This window comes from Scophthalmus maximus, chromosome 12 (assembly GCF_022379125.1).
Source record: "Scophthalmus maximus strain ysfricsl-2021 chromosome 12, ASM2237912v1, whole genome shotgun sequence".
Classification (NCBI taxonomy): Eukaryota; Metazoa; Chordata; class Actinopteri; order Pleuronectiformes; family Scophthalmidae; genus Scophthalmus; species Scophthalmus maximus.
In genome coordinates, this window is record NC_061526.1 from 19,423,982 (window position 1) to 19,443,961 (window position 19,980).

General features: G+C 47.2%; 1 protein-coding gene across 2 annotated transcripts in view; it reads left to right on the forward strand.

Moving 5' to 3' along the window:
- Window positions 1-8,044, forward strand: part of LOC118282805 (semaphorin-3ab-like) — a 96,212-nt gene extending 88,168 nt beyond the window's left edge. For both annotated transcript variants that reach the window (XM_047336321.1, XM_035604262.2), the window contains exons 7-17: window positions 316-458; window positions 566-680; window positions 797-866; window positions 3,322-3,466; window positions 3,599-3,818; window positions 3,951-4,042; window positions 4,148-4,189; window positions 4,436-4,593; window positions 6,320-6,387; window positions 6,483-6,631; window positions 7,106-8,044. In XM_047336321.1, coding sequence (XP_047192277.1) covers window positions 316-458; window positions 566-680; window positions 797-866; window positions 3,322-3,466; window positions 3,599-3,818; window positions 3,951-4,042; window positions 4,148-4,189; window positions 4,436-4,593; window positions 6,320-6,387; window positions 6,483-6,631; window positions 7,106-7,837 — 1,934 coding nt within the window. In that variant the 3' untranslated portion in view covers window positions 7,838-8,044. The remainder of the gene's footprint in view (window positions 1-315; window positions 459-565; window positions 681-796; window positions 867-3,321; window positions 3,467-3,598; window positions 3,819-3,950; window positions 4,043-4,147; window positions 4,190-4,435; window positions 4,594-6,319; window positions 6,388-6,482; window positions 6,632-7,105) is intronic.
- Window positions 8,045-19,980: the final 11,936 nt, after the last annotated feature.

Sequence of the window (19,980 nt, forward strand, 5' to 3'; positions counted from 1 at the left end):
GGTTATATGGGATTTGGACTTGGGAGTGCTCACTTGGGGTAAAGTCAGATATTATAACACCGGGGTGTAAAGTAAATTGCTGTTATTACTGAGCCGTGACTGGAGAGTATCACGGGGGATTGGTATCTGAGGTGTAAAATAGGGGTGAAGGGCTTGTCATTGGGACAGAGGTCGGATCGTAAAATTACTTTTGTGTAAAGGTGCTAGAGGTGATTCGGTTTGTGTATAAGAAGAAATGTGTGATTTTTGGCCATGTCCTGTGCACTGTAACGCCAAGCCATTCTGGTTCATTCATTTTTCCTTTTTTTACTCCAGACCCCAGGTTCATCAACGTGCACTTGATCCCAGAGAGTGATAACCCCGAAGACGACAAGCTCTTCCTGTTTTTCAAAGAGAACGCCATGGATGGAGAGAACACTGGCAAGGCCACCATCGCCAGGATAGGACAACTGTGTAAGGTAACAACACACACACACACAACAAAATCCTTGCAATGAAAAGACTTTTACATAACTATGTAGGTGTTGGAGTGAAAGCATACAGAGATGTGTTGATGTCATTACAGAACGATATGGGAGGACACAGGAGTTTGGTGAACAAGTGGACCACTTTCCTCAAGGCCCGGCTAATGTGTTCGGTCCCCGGGGTCAATGGCATTGATACACACTTTGACGAACTACGTAAGGGTGTTTTCTTTCATGCGCACATGAACAAGAGATTCCTCACAGACACGCATCCTCCTCACAATGCCGTTAGAAAACATCCGCGTCACCCACTCTTTATTTTGTATTTTCAGAGGACGTTTTTCTCATGAGCGCCAAGGACCCAAAGAATCCAGTGATCTACGCTGTATTCACCACATCCAGGTACAATCCCATCCAGATCTTTTCAGGATGACCTCCATTGTCTGTGTGCAAGGGCTCATATTCTCAAATAGACACAGATGCTGGTAGTGTCATATTTGTTTTGTTGACTTGTTGCTAGGAGACAAGAAGGAGCTGATATGAATTAAATGGGCAACAGTCCTGGACAAGTTATTTTCCTTTATTTGAAAAACACACACTTCAAAAATTCTCCCTTTCACATCCTTCATCCCTTTATCTGTTATTTCCTAAGCATTTTAAATGACAGAAAAATGAGAGCGACCGAGTGTGCCCATGTCAAATTCCCAGACAGCGCTCCCCGTTCCCATAATCCACTTATAGGTGTCTTATGGCTGCTTTCCCCCTATATGGCTCCCCCGCCCTCGACTCAGATTGGGGATTGCTTTTAGCCAAATCCCAATTCGCCGCTACCTGTTCCCTTCTTTCATTGAAACCTTGGCAGGGGCTTGTAGGGAAATCAGATTAAGGAGCGGGAGGGAGCGAGAGAAAGGCGATATTCACCCGGTGGAACGCAGGCCTCTCGCCTGGTTGCCGTCTGTCAGAGGACGGGTGTGGCTCTATTGAAGCATGCGGAGGGGTGAAGGCACGAGCAAAAGGCACATAAATGAGTTGAAATGGCGCAGATGGTGGCACTTATCGTGATGATAATGAATTTGCATTTGGGAAGGAGGGGGGGCTTGTGTCCAGTAGTGTCTCTAAACCGCTTTGAAAGGAGGACGAGCACCATCCATCTCCATGTCACAAGAACAACAGGCTGAGTTGAATGGTGGCGCCCGCTAACGCATGGTGACAGCCGCCTTGCGTCACCAGGGCCCGTATGGTCTTTTATCAGCTCTCTGGAATGTGTCCAAACCGAAAGGTTGGTGCACAGTGGTGGGCGTACACCTACACACCCACATGTGTGGCCACCCAGACACACGCATGCACACACACACATATGCATGCGTTAAAATTCAATTATAGGGCATTGAGGAATTAGAGTGGTTTAATTGGTTTTCTAAGTGGCCGGTTTTCAGAGATGAATAGCGCAGAGATTCAGAGGGACTGGCTTTTAATATCACTACTTAATGAGGCACAACGAAGCTGCCACCGGCAGATCAATGTTTGATTGTGTCCCTATACGGTGTGTGTGTGTGTGTGTGTGTGTGTGTGTGTGTGTGTGTGTGTGTGTGTGTGTGTGTGTGTGTGTGTACCCCACTGAAGCTGTGTGTGTGTATCTGCACAAACACATTTTCACCTTTCCTCTCAAGCACAGACATAGGATTGTCTGTTTTTGCCCCGTGGAGTTAATTGAATTTCTCTGTAATTAACATTTTCAAATGCTAATCCATTCATCTTCCACGCTTTGGTGGATAATGTCGGCTGTGTGTGTGTGTGTGTGTGTGTGTGTGTGTGTGTGTGTGTGTGCGCGCGTGTGCGTGTGCGCAAGCGCCAGCCACATCCTTAATTAGTCTGATACAACTTCCCGTTGCAGTCAGCAAGACAAAAGGATGTCGCAAATCTTACCCAAGCATTTGGTTCCTGCAAACGCAAGAGATTTGCCGACCAAATGAAAACATGTCATCTCTGAAAAAGTGACACTTGGAAAGTTGATGTCAGATTTAGAATATTCATCTATTCATCCATTATCAATATCCTGATCCTTTTTAATGGTTGTGAGGAGGGGGCTGGAGCCAATCCCAGCTAGCTGAGAATATCTAATCTATTCAAATTGTTTAACAGATCTCCTTACACACTGTCAGAGGTTAATGCACTTGGTGGTGCTCAAAGCAAACATCAGGCTCACTGGCTTACTTTGTCCTAATCTCCACATGAATATTTAAAAACCTCCTGTGGAATATGTATCTTGGATTGTTCTCTTGGAACATATATGAGTCATAGCTCAAGTTGCTGTGTTTTGGATGACCCGGGACAGAGCATAAATTGAAATAAAATCCACATAATTTCCCTGCTTTTTGCGTGATTGATTGAACCTTGCCTGCGATGGACTTTGTCTGGCTAGCACAAGTAAAAATCCGCCCATCTGGCTACGGGCAAACGCTCGCAAAAACATTGGAGGGGATTTCAAATATGCTCTGAAGCAGGTCTCCCCTTTTGTTGGTGGCGTGCCCAAATTCCTGTCTGTTCTCAAGATGCTGGAAGCAATCACAGAGGAGTTCCAATCTGTCATTCCCATACTTAGGTAATGACAACCCCGCTCCCCTCTGTCTTTGTGCGATGAAGGGTCATTTTGTTGTCTTTCTTCAGTATTTCACAAGCCCCTAATCCCTGCCTTGCGACCGATCACCTATAAATCCCCTTTGTTCATCTGTGTGTCATCTTTCTTGATTTCACCGCCTCCCCCCATCCGCTCTCTTTTCTCCTTAATCTCTTTTCACTTTGTCTCTCACCCCTTTCTCCATCCCCCCCCCCCCCCCCCCCCCCCCCCCCTCCACAGTAACATCTTTAAAGGCTCAGCAGTGTGTATGTACAACATGGCAGACATAAGGAGGGTTTTCCTGGGTCCCTACGCCCACAGAGACGGACCCAACTACCAGTGGGTGCCCTTCCAAGGGAGGGTGCCCTACCCTCGGCCCGGCACGGTGAGTTTCCACATGAACAGTTGCCTTCAAAGGCAGTGAACATTTCCATGACACCAGATACACACAGCACATGCTCACACTCTCCAATTTCTGTTTTTCCTACGAGATATTGATGCCGTTTTTACATTCCAGTGTCCCAGTAAGACGTTTGGAGGTTTCGACTCCACCAAGGACCTTCCCGACGACGTCATCACCTTTGCCCGGGGTCACCCGGCCATGTATAACCCAGTGCACCCGATAGGGGGGCGTCCCATCATGGTGAGGACAGATGTGGACTACCAGTTCTCCCAGCTAGTGGTGGACCGAGTGGAGGCAGAGGACGGACAGTACGACGTCATGTTTATCGGCACAGGTACTCAACTTCGCGTGGTTTGTCATTTGCAGATTGGGACTTCACTTATGCATTGCATCACTAACAAACAAAAAAAAAGCGATATCAGAATAGGATTGCATATACACATAATGTGTGTCCGTTGTCTGCCAGATATGGGAACGGTGCTGAAGGTGGTGACGATCCCCCGAGAGAGCTGGCACGACCTGGAAGAGGTGGTCCTGGAAGAGATGACTGTCTTCAGGGTACGACGTTGAAAAATTGAGTGTGAACAACACTTTGTGGCGAATAAAAACCAGGCACGGTGTCCGTAGATGTGGTGTTCAACAGGCTGTGTTTGTTTTGTACAGGAGCCCACGGCCATTACTGCGATGGAGCTGTCCACCAAGCAGGTAAAAAAACTGTTTTCACACGTTATCATTTGCACGAAAGTTGTCGACAAGGTGGCAAGTCCAAGGGAAACAAAAAAAGGGAACTGGTGGGCCTTTAAGGAAACACTGGTATCCAAAAACAAATATATCTAATGTGCCTACCGAGAACACAACTCGCAACCACCCTCTTTCAACACGAACATTTCCAACTGAGCCACACAGGAACCTTCACGTTGTAATTCCTCGCTGTTTCTTTGGCTCCCGCAGCAACAGCTGTACCTCGGCTCGTCCCTCGGCGTATCGCAGATGTCCTTACACCGTTGCGAGGTGTATGGGAAAGCTTGCGCTGAGTGCTGCTTGGCCAGAGACCCGTATTGCGCCTGGGACGGCACCGAATGCTCAAGATACTTTCCAACTGCCAAGAGGTAGGCGCGCACACTCACACATTCAACACTTCTCCTTCGACCATTATTTGTGAGGTTTTTTTTTTGGGTCGGGTTTGCTGAGCGTGTGCGCCTCTTTTCGGCAACATCCTGCCTTTTGTTTTGACGCCTTCGCACGCACACCTGGGAGTTATCAGTACACCTGCAGTGTTCTGTGTTGCAATTGGCTTTAAAGACTTTGCTCAAGGGCATTTCAACATGCAACCCCGGTTCGCTGACCTCAGACGTCCACTGGCCTATTAGCAAGTGCGCCCAATTCCAAAAAATGCACACGGGTGCACGCCAAAACATCTAAATGTGGAAGTAATCGGGAATATTACACAAAATACGGTCATTAAATCACACGCACACACGCGCTAAGTATGCTTTCCAAGAGGTAGAATCCAGCAACCCGGCTAATAACTGCTGCCAGTTACAGTTGTTCTGAGTTGTGAGCCCACCAACTTACAGCAAAGAAGAACACGCAGACACAAAGACACACTCACACACACACACACACACACTAAATTATAGCCAACAGGAGCTGTCTGACCGCTTCACCCTGCAGCCAAGAGGTATGAACATACACACCCTCAAATTACCCTCTGCTGTATCCAGCGGGATTAGGCCGACCACTACAGCCCTCACACACACACACACACACACACACACACAGAGCTACTACACCCCTGCGTCTCATTCATCCAGAACTTCTCACACCAGCAGAAGGAGGCCAGTGGGTAAACTCCAGCCTGGCAGGGTTACAGACGGGGTGGCACACCCCATGGTTAAGGCCAGGGCCGGCTCCTCTCTGCTCTGCAAATATTTTCCCTCTCCCAGAATGGGAACCAGACACCGGGGCCCGCACGTGCTCAGACGGCCAAAAAGACAGGAATGTCAGCTCAGGAAATGTACAGAGGAGGGACATGTGTGTGAGAAAGAGACAGAGATGAGTTTCCAAATATTTACAGCATATAGACGTAAGGAAGGGAGGAGGGAAGTGGCCATATTTTGTCTGCAGGATTCACACACACACACACACACATGCCATTACACTTCATCTGTTTCTTTTTCACCTAAAATGGTTCCACTCCCCCCCCCCCTACTTTATTCCTTTCTTTAAACCCTCTCGCCTCACCTTTGGCTTACCCCTCCTCTCCCTGCTGGAGTTTTACAGCATCCGTCAGAAATTTTAAGCCATGGCAACTAGAAACAGGGAAGATACATTGGCAGTGAGGTATCATCAGTAAAGCCAGGCTATGAAAGCTCCTCAAATTTGCAGTAAAATGTAAAACAAAAAGCAGAATGACATTGGTGTCGAGAGGAAAGAGAGCGACCCTGCTTTTGCGAGGCATTTCAAGGGCGAAACAATACCGTATGTGTTTCATAATGACGACTCATCAGAAGGCGATGGAGCTCGCTGTTTTATTGCTCAGCAGGTTTATGTTTCTTACATTCTGCCAGGGTTCCTGCTTTTTCTTTTTTACACCCATGTGTTTTAACAGTGGAGTAAAGGTTGAACAAATACCACATTTACTATTCCTTAAATGGGGAGATAAATGTGGACCAGCATTGGGGCAACATTGCCCCCTAGTGGTTGAAAATGAGCAGTACAAGAGAACGGAACATGTGACATGTTGCATTTCGGGTCTCTTTTGTAGACAGTGTTGCTTAAATTGCCTGCACACCAGCGTTTTTGGATAAATTTAACTTCAGCGTTTCTTTCCAGGCGAACCAGACGACAGGACATCCGAAACGGAGACCCTCTCTCCCAGTGCTCAGACCTCCAGCATCACGGTACTTTGATGACACTAATAACACACCAACACACTCTCCTCCTCTTTCCCACGCACACACACGAGTCTCAGTCTGCTTCCTGTGTCTTTGAGTAGAAGACGCGGACGGCCTGGGAGGCAGAGTGGAGGACAGGAGTGTGTTCGGCGTGGAGAACAGCAGCATGTTCCTGGAGTGCAGCCCCAAGTCTCAGAGAGCGCTCATCTACTGGCAGCTGCAGAAGCCCAACGATGATCGGAAGCATGAGGTGTGTGTGTGTGTGTGTGTGTCTGTGTGTGTCTGTGTGTGTGTGTTTCTCATGATGTATTCCTCATTTCCCTTTTGAAATCAGGCAGTATGTTAGAAAATGTGTCAACTGCATTTGAGGGATTATAACATTCGGACTACAGCATCTATTCCAAGCTAATTAGATTCCTGCAGACAAAACAATTTCTCCGAAGGGCCAGACCTTTCCTGCTCTGCAATCATGTCATAACATCTGACCCTATTGACCTTTAACCTATTAGACCTAGAGAGAGTGAAAACCTTGGGTTGCGGATGTTTAGATTGACTTTTGACCCTATGATGTAAAAGAGTGTTGTGGCTATACTTGTCTTCAGGTTGATTTGATTTTGGTAGAAGGGGAGATGAAACACATCTTCAGCTAAATTTGAAATTCTGAACGGGTTTACAATTTTTTTTTGCCATGATATAACTATTTGTTTTCCTCTGTCTTTTTCAGATCAAACTAGACGACAGGGTACTCCGTACAGACCAGGGTCTGCTCATACGCAGTCTAACACAGTCTGACACTGGTGTATACCACTGCCAGGCTGTTGAGCACGGCTTCATTCAGCCCCTCCTGCGCCTCAACCTCCAGGTAATCCCCGCCCAGAAACTGGGCGACATCCTTCCAGGGCTCCCCGGTGCGGGAGGCGGCGTAGGTCAGTCTGCCAAGCACAGGGTGTGGTACAGAGATTTCCTCTCTCTCCTGGACCACCCGGACCTCAACAGCGTGGAAGAGTTTTGTGATCGAGTTTGGAAGAAGGATCGCAAACCGAAGAAGGCGAAGACGCCCAATGGCAACGATCGGGGTAAACCTGAGGGCACAGGCGCCGCCAACTCTGGTTTACGCCCGAAAGCTTTGGCTCCCAATGCTCAGAGGCAGCAAGCCGGTCCACCGCAGAGCAGAACATGGCTTCAGGCTGGAGCTCCGACAGTGGAAGGGCCAGCACGAGGCCAGAATACCCAGAAAGGTCAAACAAATCTGGGTACGTTGAGCGGCCAGGCGGCGAAGAACAACGCCAAGGTGCAAAGCGGCCAGAGGGGTCAGGGCAGCATGGCCGGTTCTCAAGCGGCGGGCGGAACTCGAGCTAACAGCCAGCACGCGGCCAAGTGGAGACGGATTCAGGAAAATAAGAAGGGACGCAACAGGAGGACCCATGAGCTTCAGAGACCCCCGCGCAGTGTTTGAACAGAAGCACACATGAGATGCACACATGCCACCAGATCTACACACACAAGCACAAAACCCATGCATCCACACACACTGTATACACACAGACACATTCTATAGATTGTGTTTCCAATGTATGATGCAGTGACCTCTCCATAACAGAACAAAAAAAAAAGAGAAGAAAACACATCAAACACACGTTTTAGGTCGAAAGTGCATGAACTGCACTCGTGTAACAACAATAATGCTCATTCAAAGACTCGTACACAAATGCACATAACCTTTGAAGGACAATGGAGAAACTGGAACGCATACTGTAAATGTGTGAGCATGTGGCTGGTTGCCTGGGATACTGTCTGGCAGACACTTCAACCTCCTGTACATAAGCTACTAAAATAAGTCTGGGACAAAACCGTCAACTGAGGTGTTCGCCGGTTGGACTCGACATGCCGAGAGGACAGTTGTGTAGACGTTATTATTAGACACCCGGACATTTACGGAGGCAGGAACGACGCGACCTGCTGCCCCCTTCGACCTGAGCATGTGAACTGAAAAGATTCATGGAACTCTTATTATGAAGAACTGTTCGAGGACAGAAGATTTAAGCCTTTGGAGACAATACACACAGCGGCGCCCTTGCAGGAGGAAAGGGCAGGCTTTGCAGTTCACCTGGAGCCGTGCACAGCTTGCACCGGTGGCCCACACCTTCTTCAAAAATACATAGAATCATTGTTAACATGCAAAAACTGCAAAGTCATACGCAGGGCAAAGCCCTTCGTGGCAGCCCTCTCCGCCTGAGGCTGAGGAAGCATCGTGCATGTTGTCGTCAATCAATGTTTTAATAAGCTACTTATTTTATGGAGTTCTAGGGCCTTTTTTTTTTTTTTTTTTACTCCCTACCCTAAAAAAATGTTACATATTTCTTTTATATTTTCCTTCCTTTCCAAACCAGTGGTTCTATATTTTGGAAAAATGACAAGCAACATAGTAAGTCTCATTGTGCCGTATCCCCTCTGCTTTCTGAGGATTCTGTGTAAGTTATTATGTTGCTGCTTTTTTTTTCTTCTTCTGGGATTTATAGAATCTGGGCTCGAATTCCAGTTGTAGACGATACTTAGAAAACCCAGTCTGAAGTAGACTGCCACTTGTTTTGTGTACATATATACAACAAACTTAACTCTCTGTGTATATACAGTACATATACAGTACAAGAACACCACTTGATTATTATTTATTGCTCATTGTTTTGTGAAAGGGTTGCATTTATTTTTGATATTATGGTATTTTTGGCTCATCATCAGTACATTGGAGAAACTACGGCAACGGCATCTGAGTGAACTTTGATGGACCAACTGACTGAAACAGCATCAAGGAGTTCCCTTTTCGTGGGATGTCAGGTTTGAGAGTGAATCAAGTACAAGGGGGGGTTTGGGTCATTAACTGAATTATTGATAGCGATCCCACCAAAAATAAGCACAATGTTTGTCCCTTTTTTGCCATAACGGATGATTTTATATAACGCTTTCCTTTCCCCCGGAATCCATGCGACATGACGTGTGTTCATCGAGTAAACCATTACGTGTAAGATAATTCCCCCGAAAAACTGAAACACCGTAGCTGTGAAATCTCTGTAAGAAAAATAGTTGGAGAAAAATGTTAAATCTAGTCTGAGGAGAAGACAACGTTATACTGCATGTGAATGCTACCTACAGTAAGTGCATCTTTTTAAAATCGTCTCTTTATGTGTTTTGTGTGAGAGGTAAAGTTCCCTTTTGCCAAAACAGTGATGTTAGCGATCCATTATACTCCGGGCCAAAGCCTTTTTCGAAATACCCAAGCTCCTCAATTCTCTGATTCAACAGTGGTACCCCCCCCCCCCCATCCTCCCCCCGTCTTCCTTGTCCCCTTAATACACGACAAGAGTAAAGTGTCATGCAATAACAATTTGAGCAGACAGTGTCCTGTACCAACACTCCAGGAGTTGGGTGTGTCCCTAATCCGGGGTCTCTTCCCTCAGAGTTAGAAAAAGCGAGAGAGCTGAAAGTTACCGCTGTTGTAACACAGTTCTTTCTGGCATGCGTTCAGTTGTCTAAATAAACATCTCCGTTACAAAAAGAAGAAGAAAAAGAATGTTTCTCTGTTCTCATTTCAGTTTGTGTTTCTGCACGTGTTGCGCTGAGCCGGTCTCACTCGACTTCCTGTGGCAGGGGCCTGCTGCCTCACTGTCACAGCCTCGGTGGGGACCCTCGATGTTTCATCAGGTTCTCCTGTCGGCCGTGAAAAGCTGGGAAGACTTCGAGATGATCAATTTTTCATGGTGCTGCAATAATCCATTCACATGTATTGTTTTGTGAGATGGAGGCAGAGAAAATTAGAGGTTTAGTCAGATTTTCCGTTGAGTTTTTTTTCTCTCTCCCACCTGAGAATTTAAACCGAGAACAAACTGTTCAAATGTCCTCGCAGATCTCAGCTGCTGTTCATCAAAATGTAATGCAATTTACAAAAGCTTTTTTATTTTTCTCGGCACACATTTTGACTCATCGCAGGGGGAAAAAAAAATCACACGTGTTGCTCATAACACTTAAAGGGGCTTTGTTCAGTTCCAGCGTCCCACTGAGCTCTTGACAGTGCACGACAGCGGCAGGACCCTGGAACTGCAGCAGCAAACTGGAATGCAGCCATTTTTTTTCCCTCTCTGTTTTCATCTGCATGTGTTTGTGACATGTCAAACTGTCTTCAGTTAGAACCTTAGGAAGTGGGACGGCGGCTCACAGAGAGTATGATGATTCTCATGAAGAACCACCAGAGGCTGCTGTCGCGCCGCCGCCTGCCGGTCCGAGCCGACCCACACGGCCTGGAGGCCAGAGCATCAGAACCCCCCCCCCACCACCACCACCACCTCCACACAAAGACAAAATCATCTCTTAAAGCGAAGGCAATTCCTTGCTTTCTGGTTGGTCCTGTTACCATGGCGACTGTCCTTGAATGTCCTGTGTGCATATGTGTGTTTCGGTCTGACACGCACACACACACACACACACACACACACACACACACACACACACACAGACTTTCAGCTGTAGAGAGGAGCTGTCTTGACCATTATGTTGGTGGGTGTTATTACTGTGTCCTTTGCTTCGGGGGAGCTTCTTGTCCACTGTCTGGAGAGCTCTTCTTTTCTCTCTTCACGTCTCAGAGCTACATTTGTCTTTGGAACAACATTCAGGGGTTTTTTCCCCCCTCTCTCTCAGCAACAGTCCAACATTAGCTGCTTCAGGATACAAACAACAGGCTCTACTGGTCACAGGAAACGGGATTCAACTGAAGTCATTACTTTACCTCGTCCTTTACCTGATTTATTCCTGTTTCAGATTTTTTTTTCCCTCATCTTTTAAAATGTTTGACATGGTATCTGATGAGGGAAACATTTGAAATTGAAAGCTGTAATAACAAAAGGAGAGCAAACCGTTTCGACCCACAATTATATTTGTTTATACAATGAGAATATGACAACCTTGTAATTATAATATTCTATTTGTCATAGTTTTATTGGTAAAATTATTACAATTTGAACCTTCAAGACTTTATTGTCATGTCTCATTGTTTTGTCTCTGCATTTTGCAGTGTAATGTATACATGTGCTTGTTATACAAAATCAAGAGTTTCTACAATCCAATTATAATCCAATTATAATTTTTACAAGACAACCCAAAACAAGTAAGAGGGAAACTCCTCTGATTAATAATTTTTTCCACTTTCACTCTTCTCCAGCTTTGAAAACCAGCTCGATTTTTTAATTAAACTGAAATGGCTTCTTCAATTTCATTCAGGCAGATAATGTTTTACCTAAATTTTTTAAATTAAATAAAAAACTAATCTTTGCATGCAAATGGAATTGATATGTTGGTGCAAATTGGATTGAAATGAAATAAAGAAGCCAGTTCACATTTCTGTGTGTTCCTGCATGTCCAAAGCGTCTCACGACTTTTCATCCCACTTGCTCAACTCAGAGTTTAGCAGCTCTGACTCATGCCTTCCTTGACCCGGAGCAAGCCTGAGGGACTGTGGGAAATGAAGTCTGCGGGGCAAGGACAGCTGGGATGTGGGTCAATGGGAGGACAACACAACCCCCCTCCTCTCTTGTTTCCCTGCGTAAGCTGCTGCTCATCTCTCTTCCTCTGGCTGATGTTAAAACATCTGTGAAGTCGTTTAACTGTAAACTGCTGCGAAGAGCAGAGACACACGTGTACAGTCAACATAAAGGCTTTTGTAGATTGTGTCACGCTGCGCCGCATTGAACCGCATTGTGCATTGCACTAGTCAAGTGATGCCATAATTGGGAACCCTGCAGGTGAGTGGCGGCTGCCGCAGACAAGAAACCATGGCAACTCAGGAGGGATCGGATGAAGAGTAGCTCCCCTCGGTGATGGATGACATTTTCCATCAGGACCGAGCCTGAGCGCGTGTTCTTCAGGTGCAGCTCTCTCTTCTCACCTCCTCATCACTGATTACTGGACTAAAGCATATGTAAATACAAATATTTTTTAGCTTTTCTTGTCCACTGTCGCGTATGTGAAGCAGACCCCTTCATCCCCCCCCCCCATTCTGTTTCAGCCTTACGCTAAAACTTTGCGCATGAATCTCTACTCAATGCCCCATAATGACAAAGCAAAAACAGAAAATGTATAATCAGTACCTATGTATTGTTTTTCAAATGTATGATAACAAAAAGAATCTGAAATCTCACATTGACGTTAAGATCCAAACCCTTCGCCGTGACACTGTGAACTGTGGACCAGGTTCTTTCGGTTTAATCTCCATCCTCGACTGGACTCCTGACACTCCGGGAGGTCCCGGTGCTGCAGGGTGCAGGCTGCCTGCAGAGCTCAGTGTACACACACAGACCTGAGCGAGGCCACAGAAGAAATGAGGAACGGCCAGGACTCTTCCCCTTCAACAGTCATAACCTGAAGGTCAGTCGGTCTGAGCTCCACCGATCCTTGCACTCACACATTTTCTTGACCAAATAACTAATTGATCAGTCAAGACAATAATCAGCATATTAGCTGATAGTGATTAAAGAAGAGATGTTAATTGATAACACTGCAGGGGGTTCATAAAGAATTTTAACAGAGCTTTGACTCCATTTCATTTCAGTGCACATTTATTTATGTGGACTTCATAAAAGCCATGGTCACATTTCATTTTTCAAATACTAATCACACGCTGTGACCGGGAGTTTTATCTCGCTGCACATATATTCCTCTGGGGTTTCACCGTATGTGCGGCGAGACCCCCCCCTGGGAGAGCTGTTTCCACGTCTGTCGTTAAGGAGCCATGAGTTATGTCCGCGCTCCCGCCTCCTCGACACCGAGCTACAAGGCTGGGGAGTCGCACCCAGAGACACCTTACACCGCTGCACGGGCCGGGCACGTGGTGCAGGGACAGATTTGAAGTGACTCACACACACACACACACTCTCACACACACACACTCTCCAGTTTGACCTCAAACAAGCGCCACTCACTGATTGCTTGGAATTGATGAGGTGATCAATGACCTGTTCCTGTCCGCCACCGAAGAGAATACGGATTCACAGTGTGCTGCCACGCTCAAGGAGTCCAATCCCCAAGGACTGAGGAAGATTTCTGGTCCAAACAAGCCGAGGAAAGAGATTTTTATTCAAATGTGAGGCAGTATTTGGAGAATTTCCCCAAAGCTTGTAGATATATATATATATATCCCTGTCAACTATTTAATTTGATGTCTTGGCGTATTTGTATTAACATGCATATTTTATTTGCCGTCAGTGTGACTCATCATCTAAACACATGGGACATCCCCCCTCGATACAAAGCGATGACGTCACCATCTGTGACGCACTACCTTCACAACAGGTACGTGCTGTTAATAATTCATGAACTGGAGGGGGAGGGGGGGGGGGTGTCATGACTTGACTGGCATTCAAACTGTGTGCGTGCGTGCGTGCGTGTGTTCATCTTATTTATTTTTTTCCCTTTCTGAAGGACTTCTCCCAGTTCCTCCTCCGTTACTGATGAACCAGCCCATTAGATCCTGAAGCAGCATCAGTTAAGATGTCAGCTGCTGTCGATTCGCTCAGAAAAATGAAAGTGGAGGGAGAGAGAGGGGGGAGAGGAGAGGAGAGGAGAGCAGAGGACGACAGAACAAATTATAGTTATGCTGGTGAATCATGCTCTACTGAGGGGTGTTCTCGAATGCCATTTCTCATTGGCCACTGTGAAGAAATGTCCAGCGTGAGTCAGACGGGAGCCTCGCACCGCACGGTGGCCCTGGAGTGCAAAACACACGACGACAAATCCCCCCAAAAAACTTTCTTCACCTCATTGTTGCCCTTGCACCTTTCACTTACAGGGAGGCAACGCTGCTGTTATTATCGCAATCGCTCCGTCAGCCACTGACATGGTGGCTTTAGAGATTGGCTTCCAGACAGTGACCAGTAAATCCTATTAAGGGGCCTGTAACCAGTTAAACTCTCCTTCGCTCGCCCTTCACCCGAGCACCACAGCAACCTCCTCCAAACAAAACCCCACAGTCACGCATTGCAGATCCACTGGTTTAACTGTGCAGGAAGAAAATACAATCAAATCACCGAACATCGCGGAAAACTGAGGACTTCCTGGCAGTGATGTAGAGATGAAGGCCCCCCCCCCAGTGACCCAGTGACCCCACGGACCTTCTGAATCCACCTCACACTTGACGTGAAATCCCAGCGACGGACACCGATTCAGATTTTTTTCCAGCGGCTCGACACACACATTCATCTCGGGTCTCTTCGCGCTCACGCCTTTTGTATTTGTGCCGCTGTGCTGTGTGTTTGCGGGAGACAAAGGGACTTACGCAACTCCGACGCTGAGTGGAGTGTGTGAATCAGCCGCCTTGGTGCGACTCCGGGGAGCGAGAGAAACGTCATTCACACAGAATTCAGCTGGAAGGAAACTGCGTCTGAACGCGGCGAGGAAAGAAACGCGGCCCAATTGATGCGGATGACATCCACAACACCCCTCAGTGGTGTCGTGGCTTCTCGGTGCAGCTTTTGGCATTAGTGGGCTATTCTGAGAGTGAAATGCAGTTTGGCAAGAGATAAATGAATGACCTATGGGCCTTTTGTTTTTATTCTGCTTGTTTCGTTTTGTTGTTGCACTTGATTGCCTGGCGGGTTAACTTGACCCTCAGCTGAGAGAGAGAGAGAGTCACAGCTTCATCCATTTAAGGGTCCGGGGGGGGGGGGGGCTGGAGCCAATCCCAGCTCACATTGGGCGACGTACAGGCGGGGTTCACCCTGGACAGGTCGCCAGGCCATCGCAGGGCCTCATACAGAGACGGACAACCGTTCACTCTCACATTCACAGTCTCCAATGAACCTGACCCCGTCCTGCATGTCTTTGGACTGCGGGAGGAAGCCGGAGAGCCCGGAGGAGAACCCACGCATACACGGGGAGAACGTGCAAACTCCACACAGAAAGGCCCTGGTTGGTTTGAACCCGGGACTCGAACCCAGAACCTTTTTCGCTGTGAGGCAACAGTGCTAACCACCGCGCCCCCGTGCAGCCCGGCAGGGACAGAGCCGCGTGTGATTGGCCTATCGCTCCGAAGGAAAGAGGATTGGAGGGAGCTCCTGCGTCCGTGCACCAGTGTGCCTTTGCACGAGGGCTGTGGCAGCAGGTGCGCCCGGTGCACACCCCCCCCCCCCCCCCCCCCCTCGCGCCGCGTGGCTACCAGACTGTGAGAATGAGCGAGGAAAGGAAGGTGGGGGCCTCTGCGACTTTAAAAGTATTTTTAGTCGGCGGTCTCTGGCTGGTCAGGGGAAGCTGGCGTTGAGGAGGTGGGATTAGACGCGTGCCAGGTCGCTAATAGGGATGAGGACAGGCTCAGTCCTAATGCAGGAGAAATTAAACGTCACTCGCAGGTGCACCGTTGCCTGGGAGCCGGCCCGCCTCGTCAACGCGCTTGAGTTGGAGGGCACACACTCCTGCACACACACGAGACCCGCCGGGTAGTCGAGGTATGTAACTGTGGATTGATCCGTGCAATTCTCCCTGGGACGAGGAGGGGGCCTGTGGGGGCAGAAGCTCCCCGGGGGAAGGTCACTAGGAGTTTGTTTGAGGCGACCACACTACAGGGGGGAGAGAGCTGTTGTCGTGGGTGTCCGTGTTGAATTGTCTTCTGATTTAAACCTGCAGCTTGCCGCGTTCCGAGGGTGTTGTCACGACTTTGAACTTGTTTTCTTTCTCAGCGGTGCCACTGTTCAAAATGCTTTTTGTCTGCCTCTTTGCACTCATCCGCCCCGGCTGAGTATTCAAATTTAATGACCTGAGTGCCGCGAGTCTTATCTGGTTACCAGACTCGAGTTACACTTGGTGAGGCTCCGCAGCACACATCGCTCACACGCTGTGAAATGACCAGCAGAGGAGCTGATCTCAAAAGTGTTGAATTCACAAACGGTAACTGCGTGAAGCCACCATCGTTCAATATATAGTTTTACGGTCATTCTTTTCTCTTCTATTGCACCTTTTAATCGTTATTGATTAAACTTCTTATTCGGATGATTTACCCCCTGAACCTTTCAGACGTTTCATTGATTTACCCATTCTAAATTTGAATCTTGAGGTCAAACTGAATTTACTGTACATACATACAGGCTCAGTTTGTGGGACAACTTCATTTTGAACCATTCGCCCATTTAATCATGTCACGATCTCTATAAATAATTATAGAAATAATAATAAGAGAGAGAAGTTAACAGTGATTAAGACGGGCTCCGGCTCGATCAGCTCAAAGGTAAAATGATACTTATAAACTGACGAACAAATAATAATGTAATTTATAATATTACATCAGTCACAGGAGAGGCTTTTAATTGTAAAAATGTAGTACTTCTGTGGATAATACTTCTGGTAAGTAAGTGAAGTGGGACTTTTACTTTGAATTTTCCAATAACATTATAATGATATTTTGTTTGCTTTTTAAAGCGGGAACATGCTTCAAATGTCCTGATAGCTTTGAACTAGCTGAGTCTACTACTCAGTGTACACTGTATGCAGGTGTGCGTGTGTGTGTGTGTGCGTGTGTGTGTGTATAATTTGCAGGGTTTGCACATGCTTCACATTGTGCTTGTCCCCAGGCCTGTGTTTGATGTTGCGTATTTACACCTGTGTGTGTTTGTGTGGCTGTCTGCCTGTCCGTCTGGGTGACTGTGTTTGCTTTGCATGACTGGATGCTTTAGTCAGTGTGTGTATATATGAATATGTGGGTGAAATACAGAGAGCGAGAGAGAGCGAGAGAGAGAGCATGCTCCTATGGGCTACTTCCGCCTCACGGCGTAGAGACAATCAGGCCATGCCTCAGCGACCAGAGGGAAGGAGGAGAGGAGCAGAGCGATCGCTACGCTCCCATCATTTATCACTCGAGACAGAAACCAAACCTCACCTCTGCCCACTCATAGACACACACTGAGGTGAGGAGGAGGAGGAGGAGGAGGAGGAGGAGGCGGACTGGAAAAAGATGGAGGAGGAAGTAGATACAAAACTATTAAAAATCATTGTACACTGGAGAGATTTTTTTAAAAAAGGGGTTGTGAAGAAAACATGAAAGGGAAGAGTCGAGGTCACGGTGGGACGAGGGCAGCGACTGGGATTTGAACCCTGTGGCTCCGACACTCGTCAAGGTCAACGGCATTTTCACCATGTGACCAATTTCATCCCGCTACTGTCCCAGTTTGACATTTTGGGAAAGTCTCCCATTCGCTTTCCCGCTGGCGATTAAATGAGAAGATGGACACTTACATATGCCAAAGCCAGGAGAAGGGTTAGCTTAGCTTAGCATTAAGCCAAGGGGACTGGGCTACTTACTGGCACCTTTCAAGCTCACCCAATAAAATGTTTTATTTAGTTTCATCCTCACAAAATGGCTGGTTGTGGGGGCGGAATCTTTTCTTGGCCAAACACATTGTGTCATGTGGTTACTTCCTTAATAATTCAAGAAGTCTTCCAACCTTAAAAAAACCCATACAGGTAATTTGTCCGTGCCGTCTGTCCCAAAGTATTTATATTTTACGCTTAATCCTTGGTAGACAGAGCCGGGAGGTGGTTATCCTAGCTTAGCATCAAGACTAGGAGAAGGGGGAAACAGCTAGCCTGGCTCCGACTGGAGGTATGGTAGGACTTGGGGGCCTTTTTTGGTCTTCGGTTGTTTTGGGGTTTTTTCGTGCCGCCGATGTTCTTCAGTGGAACCAGCGGAGAGGATTTCCGACAAACACTGACCTTCAACAGTTCACAGCGAAGGGCTCATCGTAGCCCGGCACACGCACCGAATGTGTGAACCTGCTGCTTCTCGGGTACCGAGCTGCATCTGTAGAGCTCGCTGATTAAAATATGAATATCTCGTTTGTTTCATGTGTAAAAAAAAACGGGAGTGTAAGAACGACGGGGTGAAGGTGTCCGGGGGGTCGTAGGCTGGTTTTTGGAAGTTGGACAAACACCCAACATCACAGCTATGCAGACGATGCACTGGTATCCAACATCCTATACATGCAGAAGCTGACATCACAGCTAGATCTTCGGTCTTTGGTTCTGTTTCCCTTGGCGCTGACTCCGGCCCCCTCAGTGTTACCGTCCACCCCTGCCCAGGTAGTACAGTCTGTGGAGCCGGGTGCATCCAGGACACATCTGCCCCAGAGCGCCCGGCGACGCACAGCAAATGAGCACTCACTGTCATAGCCCAACACATCTGCTTGACGTACAGCAGAGCTGACGTGTTTTAATATCCCACTACTCGCTGGATCTTCTGGCCGGCCACTGTGCATGTTCGCAGCACAGCGGTGGCTGAATATAAGCTGTAATTTGTGCTTTGTGACCGGATGTAATGCAATTGCATTATTTCAATATTATGTTTACATGCTGGTGTGTGTGTGTGTGTGTGTGTGTGTGTGTGTGTGTGTGTGTGTGTGTGTGTGTGTGTGTGTGTGTGTGTGTGTGTGTGTGTGTGTGTGTGTGTGTGTGTGAGTGAGATGGAGTTATGTGTCAAAGATGCACCATGGTGCCGACTCTGTGCTCCGTCCTCCCTCTCGTCTGTGTCACACTCGTGTGATCATGCGTTCGCCGTGATAACACCGGCAATCCTTTCTTCACAGTGAGGAGGGGATAAAGAATTAACTGTGATTTATTTGGCTACGGAACAACCTGATTCCCCCCCCCGTCGTGCTTCTGCCAGCCCTCAGCTGCACGTTAACACATTTGAGAATATGATGAGCTGCATGTGAAATGAGACGTCCGCCAACAGCCGGCTGGAAAACAGGCAAAGCATATGAGATATTATTCATGGTATGAGACACCCGAAGACTTTCACTGACATTTTATTTGTGTTTCTCCAATATTTTGTGGTAGCAATCCCCACTTAAATTAGATATCGGCATTTTGGGCCCATGCCGCTCTAATAATGATTTTTGCTGTTAACTGAACACACGTACAGTAGAGGTTTATCCTAATAAAGCCCAAAGAGCATGTTTCTGATTCTGAGAGACATTGAGGTGGAGTGTGTGTTCATACAATATATATGAACCCACAGCCGCCTGACCCATAAACCCTACTTACAACTGTCCCCTAAATCTGCTGTACAATCAGAACCAGAATAAAGAATGGAAAGAATAGAAGTAACTATCCACTACAGGCCTCGACTCTCTACACAATGAAACCAAACACATTCAGTTGAGTTGGTTCCCTTTGAAAAACATTTGTTTCCCCCCAGATGTCTTCTGATCACCTGTCAGAGAAGGAGCATGCGCAGTGGGCAGGAGCCCGAGAAGCTGCTGGCAGAGAGCGGAAGTGATAGTTTTTTTTTTTAACTTCAACATAAAAGCCTTGAAATGTTACAGTGAGGGTGGAAACGAACAAAGTACTGTGCAGGTGAAACCCAGCACACAACTTTTAGGCTTTTGGCCTTTTCGTTATTAGGTTTGATTGCAACAAAATATTTTTAAATGTGTCTTTTGGTTGCAAGTTATGCTTCACGAAGTTCAGGCTGGCTGCGCGTGGACAAGAGCAAACACCTGCACTGGTCTCAGTTAATTAGGAATTTATTTTGTAAAAAAAAAAAAAAAAGAACTCTACCGGAAACCAGCTTCA